Here is an 11114-nt window from a genome sequence, read left to right on the forward strand (position 1 = left end):
GGCAGGAAGGAGTGAGGATCCCAGGGTATTACAGGGGGAGGGGCTGCTAATTCAGCTCATTGTCATCAACAACTTCCTATATTAGGGATAAACATACCTACAGGTGCACAAGAGCTGGGGTATAGACCGTAGATGGTAGAGAGAAAAGTGGTCAGTCTTCTTGGGCCTGGAAGTCAACAGCCAACTCAGAGTGACTGAGGGTGGTTGATTAGCTTTCTTGCTCTGCTTCCACTGATCCTTCTCTCTCCTGAAATGATTGGTGATCACTTGGTGAATAGAGGCACGTAATCAGAAATGAATGAGCCTGGGAACAGAGTTGCAAAGTATATTAAGACCTGGTAGTGGTATCAGCCTCCTTTCCAGCTGGAGAGGCCCCAACACTGGATGGTTCTGTAGGGAGCCTGGCCATCAACTTGCAATACCTCACAGAGCCAGCCCGCATCCCACTCTGAGCTCCCGCTGGAAGCATTGCTCTCCAAGCTGGAGGTTGTTGGGGAGAGAGGCAGAGGTGGCTAGTCTCTCCTGCGAGGACACCACTCAGGCTTTCGTACTGACAGAGTGGCTGACAGTTATCTTCCAACCCCACCTAGCTGGGGCAGGACAAGGGCTAGGCTTGATGGTGGCCAGGCTTGCCTGCTCCCAGCCCGGGACGCCCCTGCTCTGGACCTCTCATTTCTCTTCGTTGGTTTATTTTTCAATGCATCTTTAATTTGTAAAGAAATAAATTAAGATGTAACCAGCAGCCTCAGTCTCATCTGTGACGTATCACTTTCCTTGCAGTACTTCCTGCCAGGATTAGCGGCTCTCACGAAGTGGCCGGCTGAGGTGGCCACGGAGCTGCGCATGCGCCATGTGCCCCTGTGGCGTAGGACCTCGTCCCGTCGCGACTCACCGCGAGGCGGGGCCTGTTCCTGAGGGGCTTCGGCTGTCAGAATAGACATGGGGGCCGGCCGCACGGGGGCTGTGCTTGCCGCCCTGGGAGTGCTTAGTGTCTGTGCGGCTAGCGGCTCAAGGCCCGTGGCGGAGGGGGAGACCGGCGGGGAGGTGGAGTGGGCGGAGCCGTGGGACGGCGCCGTTTTCCGGCCTCCCTCCGCGCTGGGCGCAGTGGGGGTGGCGCGTGGTCCGGGGACCCTGCGGCCGGGGATGGGGGAGGCGGGGGACCTGCCGGTGCTGCTATGGTGGAGCCCAGGGCTGTTTCCTCACTTCCCGGGCGACTCGGAGCGCATCGAGTGCGCGCGCGGCGCGTGCGTGGCGTCCCGGGACCGACGGGTGCGGGGAGACTCGCGGACGCGCGCACTGCTCTTCTACGGCACCGACTTCCGCGCGTCCGAAGCGCCGCTGCCGCGCTTGGCGCACCAGAGCTGGGCGCTCCTGCACGAGGAGTCGCCCCTCAACAACTTCTTGCTGAGCCACAGTCCGGGCATCCGCCTCTTCAATCTTACCGCCACCTTCAGCCGTCACTCGGACTACCCGCTGCCGCTGCAGTGGCTGCCCGGGACCGCCTATCTGCGCCGCGCGGCGCTTCCGCTCCCGGAACGCGCGGACTGGCGCCGCCGGGGTTACGCGCCGCTGCTCTATCTGCAGTCCCACTGCGACGTGCCTGCGGACCGGGACCGCTACGTGCGCGAGCTCATGCGCTACATCCCGGTGGGTGAGGGCGGGGCGGGAAGGGGAGGGTGGCGCGCCGGGCTGAGGCCGCGACCCCTGGTGTCCAGGCCGACGTGCCATATCTTTTTTTTTTTTTTAAACATTTTTATTGGCGTATAGTTGCTTTACAATGGTGTGTTAGTTTCTGCCTTATAACAAAGTGAATCAGTTATACATATACATATATCCCCGTATATCTCTTGCGTCTCCCTCCCTCCCACCCTCCCTATCCCACCCCTCTAGGCGGTCACAAACCACCTAGCTGATCTCCCTGTGCTATGCGACCGCTTCCCACTAGCTATCTATTTTACATATGGTAGTGTATATATGTCCATATATACAGTACCCAGACCCTCTTGACGGCGTGCTGTACCCCACTCAGGTGGACTCATATGGGAAATGCCTGAAGAATCGGGAGCTGCCCACGCCGCGGCTACAGGACACAGCCACAGCCACCACTGAGGATCCAGAACTCTTGGCCTTCTTGTCCCGCTATAAATTTCATTTGGCCCTCGAAAATGCCATCTGTGACGACTACATGACGGAAAAACTGTGGCGCCCCATGCACCTCGGTGCTGTGCCTGTGTACCGCGGCTCTCCCTCTGTGAGGGACTGGGCGCCCAACAATCACTCCATCATCCTCATTGACGACTTTGAGTCGCCGCAGAAGCTGGCAGAGTTTATTGACTTTCTGGACAAAAATGATGAGGAATATATGAAATACCTGGCATACAAGCAGCCTGGGGGCATCACCAACCAGTTCCTTCTGGATAGTCTGAAGCAGCGGGAGTGGGGAGTGAATGATCCTTTACTGCCTAACTACCTTAACGGTTTCGAGTGTTTCGTCTGTGACCACGAACTGGCTCGGCTGGATGCCGAGAAGGCCCATGCAGCCTCTCCTGGGGACATCCCTGTCCCTGAGCCTCATATTGCCCAGCCCTCACACATGGACTGCCCAGTGCCCACACCTGGCTTTGGCAGTGTGGAAGAGATTCCTGAGAATGACAGGTAAAGGTAGCTGGGGTCCCCTGTGGCTGTCAAATCAAATGATATACTGACTTGCTTCCTGCAGGCAATAAATGAGCACTAGGTGCTGAGGGGATGTTGTATAAGGAAATTATGACATGGGATCACTCTGCCTTTAAGGTATCAAGAGTCTAGTTGTGGGGATAAGACAAACTGCGAAAGCTCAGCAAAAGATGTGAGATATCGTTCAGGGCAACAACATACGAAAATCAGCTTTTGTAAACAATGTTTGCAGTAGTTCAAAACAAGCTTCAACTAGAGCAGAGGGGCCCGTTCAGGGAAGCAATGGGGGAGAGACAAAGCTGGGCCAGGTTGTACATATTCTGAACACTAGGCTCTGGAGCTGGACTGTCCTGAAAATCAACTCAGCTATTTATGGAGCACCTTCATCATGGTGGGGCTGGGGATGAGAAATACAGAAGAGAGTATTCTGAGGGAGGTTTGCCTGCAACAATCGGGGTTTATACCTGTTAACCTGGTGTAACTATTAACACACCTCCTTTCACTCTTAAAATTACCCTGATTTGAATGATAAATTATATGTTTGTCCTAGACAGAGTAGAAGGGGTGCTTTCAAAGGATGATTAACAATGGTGGGCAGTGTGGATTGGAAGGGAAGTGAGGGGGCTACTGCAGTAGGTGGCAGAAGGTGGTGACATTGGGAAACAAGGTCAGCATGGGAGGTGGGGTGGGAAAATGTTGAAGCCACTTGCAGCAAAACACACCTGTTGGGGGAGGCGTGATAAAAGATGATTAGCCTTGAGAAAGAGAGGCTGCTAGAATGTCCTGCAGAGATCACCTTGGACAGTGGATGGCAGCAGAGGGCTGGCACAGTTTGGTCCTGGGAGTGGAGGTAATTTGTATCCAGTAATTTACATCAAGTAATTTGTATCTAGTTTGTGCTGAACATAATATTATGATTTATCAAAGGAAAAATGTAACACATTAAAAAAAGAGAAACATTCAGGTTGTGTCTCATCAAGACACTGGATACTATTGCACTTTCATTTTGATTACTGAAATAGGTGTAACATAAAAGGTAACCATCTAAATATGACGCCTTGCTCTTCTTAGGGAGATTACTGTGTCCATAGTTCGGCCCCTGTCCTGCCTGCCTCTTAATTCCCTCCACATTTGGGGACCAAGAGCAGGCAAGTCAGGAAATTTAACTCATTGGGGGAGGGGGGTGTTGTGTGATAAATTTGTGTTTGTGGCTTACTGCCTGTCACTTGGACTAGTACTGGGTTTACTTCACATTTCCTTCCCTCAAAGCGGATCCCTCGTCCTAGCCAGAAACCACTGTATCTACTTAAGATTGCTTTGGCCACTCAGAGAAAGGTAGGACTCATAGCTGTGCTGAGGTTCCGTAATCCAACTCCCATTTTGATGTTTCAGCTGGAAGGAGATGTGGCTGCAAGATTACTGGCAAGGCCTGGACCAGGGGGAAGCTCTCACTGCCATGATCCACAACAATGAGACACTGCAGAGGAAATTTTGGGATTACCTAACTGAGATCTTCATGAAAAGGAACCAAAATCTCTAATTACGCTTGCAAGAGTCCTTAACTTGATAGAGCTAAGGAGATGGAAGGTCCTTATTCTACCATGGGACATGAAGGGTATCTGCTATGCAAGTTCTTAATGAACACTGTCTTACCATGAATTCAAAGAATAAGTTATATCTACTGATATTTTATGCTAAAGATGTGTAGCCAGGGTCTCAGCCTATGGTAATAGGACCTCTCCTGAAGGAGAGATGGAGGCATCCAGTTCTTGGTTTAGTGGGAACCAGAAGCCTGAAACACCCATTTGATTAAAGGTGCTGATCAACAAAAATTTTAAAGAACTGCTTATTTCTTTAGCCATATCATCCTCTCAGTCGTGATTGGGACAACACGTTAGTACTTGGCTGTGAATGAGGTAAGATGGGCCAGGTTTAGCATCTTTAGAAAACTACTGTGCTATTCCTCAAACCACTCATTATTCAGTACCTTTCCCAATCTCTTTTCCTCATCTCTTGCTTTATAAACTGTTATGTTGGTGGTGAAGCAAAACTCCTGGTGGGTTGTATTCTGGCTCTCTGGAGTTGTATTTTTTTTTTTTTCTTTTTTGCGGTACGCGGGCCTCTCACTGTTGTGGCCTCTCCCGTTGCGGAGCACAGGCTCCGGACGCGCAGGCTCAGCGGCCATGGCTCACGGGCCCAGCCGCTCCGCGGCATGTGGGATCTTCCCGGACCGGGACACGAACCTGTGTCCCCTGCATCAGCAGGCGGACTCTCAACCACTGCGCCACCAGGGAAGCCCGTGGAATTGTATTTTTTATATCATTTACTTTGCTTTTCATGTCAACCTTTTCATTTTGAATGGCTTTTTCTTTCCTGGTTTTCCACAATTTCTGATGGAGACGGAGTAGCCTTGCCACCATTCCCACATTCATTTTCCCCAGCATTAAACTGCCTGTAGATTTGACAGCTTTTCTTACTGCTGGTTTGCTGCTTATCTAGGGCATATCTGAAATTCCTTCTCAACTCATGAGTAGAAAGATTCAGTGGCTAATAAATGTCATGCCAATTTAATGAATTGTCCTGCTCTATTTTAGATTAGAGATGGAGACTCAGGCTGGAAATGACAGCAGAAAAAGCTATAATGATTTTGAAATGTTGAAATAGGCCAATGTGAATCTAAGTGCAGATTTTTATAAGTCCTTGATCTCTTCTGTCCGCCTAATGAACTCTTCTATTATTTTTATATGCTACAAAAGTCCATTTCCCCCCAAAACTCATGAAAATTATGGCAGAAGAAAACAGCCCAGCAATATAGCTCTAGTAATTCTCTCATATTCTGTGGCACTTTTCACTTTAAGTGGGATAAATATTCCAACTTCATTCACTCTATTACTGTTACAACGCACAACTTTATAGTACTTACTGAGACTACATTTTGATGGAGCCCACCCACCTAAGCTCAAGGGCATGAGAAGCGAAGCAAGACATTTAAGCCATCACAAGTGGCTGGCTAAATAAAAAGTTGTTAGTCAGATTTAGGGAGGTAGCCAGACCCTTCTATTGCTGTGGTTTAAACTTACAGCTTAATGGACAGGGAGACCATTTGCTTTTTCTGGGGCAGTGGAACAAGAAAGAATACCTTGGATCTTAGAACTACCCTGGTTGTAATGTTGTATTAATGAGTTATCACTAGAGAAGTTCCATAGCTTATCAATATGTCTGGTTTAAATTAGTGTGTGTGTACATATGTATATATACACACATTAATTTACAAACATATATATATATATAGTTGTAAAGACTGAAGAGGAAGATGATGCTTATGACTTCAGTACAGACTATATATAATAGAATCTTGTCCTTCTATAAAGTTTTGTTGGTTTTGAATATTTTGAGCAGACTGCTAAGCTGTTCTGTGTGTGATATACCAGCTTTTTAAAAAAATTAATTTATTTATTTGTTTTTATTTTTTATTTTATTATTATTTTTTTGTGGTACGCGGTCCTCTCACTGGTGTGGCCTCTCATGTTGCGGAGCACAGGCTCCGGACACGCAGGCTCAGCGGCCATGGCTCACGGGCCCAGCCGCTCCGCGGCATGTGGGATCTTCCGGGACCGGGGCACAAACCCGTGTCGCCTGCATCGGCAGGCGGACTCTCAACCACTGCGCCACCAGTGAAGCCCATATTTGTTTTTTATTTTTGGCTGTGTTGGGTCTTCATTCTCTAGTTGCAGAGAGCGGGGGCTACTCTTGGTTGCGATGAGCGGGCTTCTCATTGTGGTGGCTTCTTATTGCGGTGGCTTCTCTTGTTGCAGAGCACGGGCTCGGCTTCAGTAGTTGTAGTTGTGGCACGGGGGCTCTAGAGCGCAGGCTCAGTAGTTGTGGTGCACGGGCTTAGCTGCTCCGTGGCATGTGGGATCTTCCCGGGGCCAGGGATCGAACCCGTGTCCCCTGCATTGGCAGGCAGATTCTTAACCACTGCACCACCAGAGAAGCCCACCAGCTTGTTTTTAAATTTAAGAAATCTAGCTCTTTAGAGCTAGATCAAAGCTAACATCAAGTGTTTATTTAAAAAAATAATGGCACCTGCTTGGAATGGGGTGAAGATTTACAGAGAATTTACAATTTTTGGCTGACACGAAACTATATAATATACTGCAGAATGGAAATTCTGCAACAGACCTAGCAATAAACATTTATATGTATGGGGTGCTCATGTATTGTATATATATGAGATGCTCCAACAACTAGGGTCCTAAAGATGTGGCCAAGCAAAGCTATAATTTAGGCTGGGTTTCACTGCCAGCGTGGTTCTTTTTTCTTTTCCTTTTTTTTTTTTTTTTTTTGGCTGTGCCGCGTGGCTTGTGGGACCTCAGTTCCTGGACGGGGGACTGAACCCGGGCCCTTGGCAGTGAAAGCACAGAGTCCCAACCACTGTACCACCAGGGAACTCCCTTTTTTTCATTTTATTTAATTAAAAATGCCCTCATAACAGCATGGAAAGTTTTCTGTTTGGACTTTTGCAGAAAAGAATAAGAAAGATAGACCTTCGAAAATACTTATGTTAAAATTTGATATAGTAAGGACTCTTACAAAAGAAGCCAAATTCAGGACTCTGATTTCTAAGCTTGCAATCTATTTAAATGCAGATGCTAGTTTATATAGTGCAAAATACATCATTACCCAAGTGCAAAATAAGGTTAGGACTCAGATATCATTATGTGTAATGAAAAGGGTAGGTGATGCTTATGCAAGGTGTAGAATCATCCCTACCTCTCCTGTCTAATTACACCAGTTCACACTGGCATTACCTTAGAACTTTTATATACAAAGTAGGCCAGTTTTTTATGAATGATTGTGGCTGGAGACACATGCCTGCTTTGTGGTCAGTGCTTCCCAGACTTTCTCCTTTATTCCTCTTACCATAAAAGTATTCAAAACCAGGTGCTACATTTCCACAAGGGAAAGCAGAACCAGGAATAGCCACATGGCTATCTAACTAAAGCCTTCACTTTCTCTGTGGAGAAAGCAAGCAATGTGAATTTTCTCTGGTTTGGGGCCCAGCCTGCTCTGTATACAGTACCAGACTTGGGGTTATTGGTGGTAGAAGTTCTGATAGGAATTAGCTTTATTTGTGTTGCTGCAGTGGGGGTGGAGCATGGGGCTGATGCCTTTATTATTCCCGAGTTGCTTCTTCGATTATCACAGGTTTAATTTTGTATAATAAATGGCTTCTTTTTAAACAGTGTCTTCTGCTTGGTTTTATTTCTGGGGTGAAGATGGTAAAGCTGGAGACTTGCAAAAATATTTCAAACATTTGTTCATTTAACAAGTATTTATTGGCACTACTCTAGGCCTTGGGGATACAGCACTGAACACGATAGACAAGGTCCCTTCTCTCGTGATGCTTACATTTTAATTGGGTGTTGGGGGGTAAGGCTGTAAACAAACAATAAATGAACAAGATAATCCAGGGCTTCCCTGGTGGCGCAGTGGTTGAGAATCTGCCTGCCAATGCAGGGGACACAGGTTCGAGCCCTGGTCTGGGAAGATCCCACATGCCGCAGAGCAACTGGGTCCGTGAGCCACAACTACTGAGCCTGCGCGTCTGGAGCCTGTGCTCCGCAACGAGAGGCCACGACAGTGAGAGGCCCGTGCACCACGATGAAGAGTGGCCCCCGTTTGCCACAACTAGAGAAAGCCCTCGCACAGAAACGAAGACCCAACACAGCCATAAATAAATAAATAAATTTATAAAAAAAAAAAAAAAAAAAAAGATAATCCAGACTATGATAGGTACTCTGAAGAAAATAAAACAGGTTGATGGTGGTTTGGATGGAAGTCAGGGAAGTCCTCTCTGACATGAACTGGGACTCAATAGAAGAAAACGAACCAGTCATGCAGAGATAAATGGGAAGATTCCAAACAACTGTGATAAGTGATTAGCACACACTAAATATTGTTTCTCCATAGTAGTCATCTTATGAACTACAAGCTTGTCCAAGTTATGCTTCCATTACCAGAGACATTTCTTGGAGCTCATGTGTAAATGCCTTGAGAATGAGTGGTTCATCTTTGGACTGAGTTTTGTAAACAGCTAAAAGTCACTTGGCGGGGAGGGGATGGGGCGGGGGGAAAAAAGTAACTTAGAACCAAGTCTAGGCATCATAATTTAAGGGCCAAGTGTATAAATAGGAGTGGTACTGCTAAGTATCTTCAGAGGATTGGCGAGAGGATTAAGTAAAACGATGAATGCGAGAAAGTGCTTAAACCTCACCCAATCCAGTGAGATCACTACAAATGAACAAACGATATCTAAGCAGCAGCAGCTGTTAGCGTAAATGAGCCTATTTTTCTTCGCGGCTTCGGAGTGGCTCTAAAGGTAATCAAAACCAACAGTTCTTAAAGGTTTATTAAAATAAAATCATTCCCAACGTAGCATCTTAAGCTCTCATATTTTGATTCGCTCCCATTCTCTCTGCCCTTGCCTGTGTCAGTCACCCTCTAATCCAGACTTTACCACCAGAAACTAGAGTCCATTTATCAGGCCTCTTTCCTGGGTGTTCCCGGCCCAGTACTGCCCCAAGACTTCAGAACCCGGAGCCTACAAGAGTCAGCGTAGATTCACAAAAGAGTCCCAAAGACTCTCCTCCTAACCTGCACACGGGTCTGCACCAGCCGGGATCCGAACCCGGCATCAAGGCGACCCCGCCAAGAAAAGAAAAAGGTGCATGCTGGGGCGGGAGTGGGGGGGGGGAGGTTGTCATCGAGCTCGTAGGGGTCACGCAGGGTCACGCACGGCGCCGCAGAGCCTGCCGGGAGCTCGGTGAGCAATGGCGACGCCCAGCCTCCGGGGTCGGTTAGCAAGGTTTGGAAACCCGCGGAAGCCCATACTGAAGCCCAACAAACCCCTCATCCTAGCTAACCATGTCGGGGAACGGCGCCGGGAGAAGGGCGGTGAGCAGTCGGAGCCTTGGAGGCCCCAGGGCGGAAGTCGGAGGAGTGCAGAGGGCTGCTGGGTGGGAGGGCCGGAAGGTAAGGGTCTCCTTGTGACTGAGGGTCCCCGCGTTCTGCTCCTCCAGAGGCGACTTGTATCACGGAGATGTCAGTAATGATGGCTTGCTGGAAGCAGAATGAATTCCGCGACGAAGCGTGCAAAAAAGAGATCCAGGACTTCTTCGAGTGTGCTTCGAGGGCTGAGGTGACAGTAGGCTCCTGGGGTGCCCTTTTGGGAGGAAAATGGGGGGCATACAGTAGTGGTTCTTACTGCCTCTTCCTAGGAGATAAGAAAGTCCTTCTCATTCTAAAAGGGCGAGGAAGTTTTTGGAAGCTACTTGAGTCACGCCAAAGTGGGAAAGGTTACTGTTTTGAAGGCATTGTGATCTTGAGCGATTTGTGTCACTGGTTTTAGCTTTACTTGATGCAAAATGAGGTTAATATTAATATCCACCTTACAGAATTTTGTGAGTGTCAAGTGAAGAGATGAATGGGAAAACCACTTTGTAAAGTTTAAATTGCTGTTCAAATAGACATTATTGTCTGAAGTTGAACTAAAGATAGTAAAGGACAGGTTGTTTGGTTTCCAGCCTAGACTTAATTGCCAGCTGGCATGGTAGCTTCAGACCATACAGTCATTCTTGGGTCCCAAGTCCTTTTGATGAAAGGGGACTGGGAAGAATACACAGATCTCCAGGCTGGTTAATACCTTAGTGTGATTTGGGGTGTTGTGAGAACTATTAGCTTAGGTCAGGGCCAACTTTGGAGCTGTCATTTTAATTTTTGTTCTGTGTTTTCAGGCAGCCCGAAAAGTGAGATCAATCCAGGAGGACCTGGGAGAGTTGGGGAGTTTACCCCCCAAGAAATTGAATAAGTTGTTACATAGGTTTCCTAACAAACCTCATGTCAGCTGAAAATGGAGAAGCATTTTCAATGACTGGACTGTAGCTTCTGAGAACTCTGCAGAGGCATTTTAGAGATATTTGCACTGCCATGCTCTCGTTGAAGAGTAGGAGGCAAAACACTTTCTTTTACCCTTTGGAATCATTATGTGGGTGGAAATTATGCTTTATGTTGAAATAAAATCCTCTGAAGAGAACTTGGCCTTTTGTTGTGGATTAGGTACTCCCAACATAGTTGAACCTTGTGTCCTCCCCTACACTCTGGAAGGTCTTTGCTCCCTAATTTGCACCAGGTGCAGGACAAAAACCTTTGTCTTGTCCTGCATTTGAAGTCCTGTATACCATTTAATGCCCTTGCCTTTGGATGCATTAAGGATGTTGGAGTCTGTCTATATGCAGTTTTTTGCCATCATCTGTAAGTATTTAGCGACTACCTATTTTGTGCATAACCCCTGCAGGGTGCTGCGGGAATAATCAGAAGTTCACAAACTGATGACCCAAAGGTACTGCAGATGAATTTTATTTGGCCCACACAGTTAA

The 11114-nt window shown here is 47.5% G+C and overlaps 2 protein-coding genes across 2 annotated transcripts; both read left to right on the top strand.

Annotated features, from left to right (window-relative positions):
* Positions 1-939: 939 nt before the first annotated feature.
* FUT11 (fucosyltransferase 11) lies at positions 940-4473 on the top strand (the record flags this gene model as incomplete). Its single annotated transcript, XM_079719217.1, has 3 exons — positions 940-1647; positions 2030-2655; positions 4069-4473. The coding sequence occupies 3 exons, from the start codon at positions 940-942 to the stop codon at positions 4214-4216; spliced, it is 1482 nt and encodes a 493-aa protein (XP_079575343.1). The 3' UTR covers positions 4217-4473.
* A 5019-nt stretch (positions 4474-9492) lies between these two features.
* CHCHD1 (coiled-coil-helix-coiled-coil-helix domain containing 1) lies at positions 9493-10771 on the top strand. The gene is made up of 3 exons (XM_079719401.1): positions 9493-9633; positions 9759-9877; positions 10473-10771. Exons 1-3 carry the CDS (start codon positions 9510-9512, stop codon positions 10584-10586), a joined length of 357 nt encoding a protein of 118 aa, XP_079575527.1. The 5' UTR covers positions 9493-9509; the 3' UTR covers positions 10587-10771.
* The last annotated feature ends 343 nt before the right edge of the window (positions 10772-11114 follow it).

Source organism: Hyperoodon ampullatus (assembly GCF_949752795.1).
Source record: "Hyperoodon ampullatus genome assembly, chromosome: 1".
Taxonomy (NCBI): Eukaryota; Metazoa; Chordata; class Mammalia; order Artiodactyla; family Ziphiidae; genus Hyperoodon; species Hyperoodon ampullatus.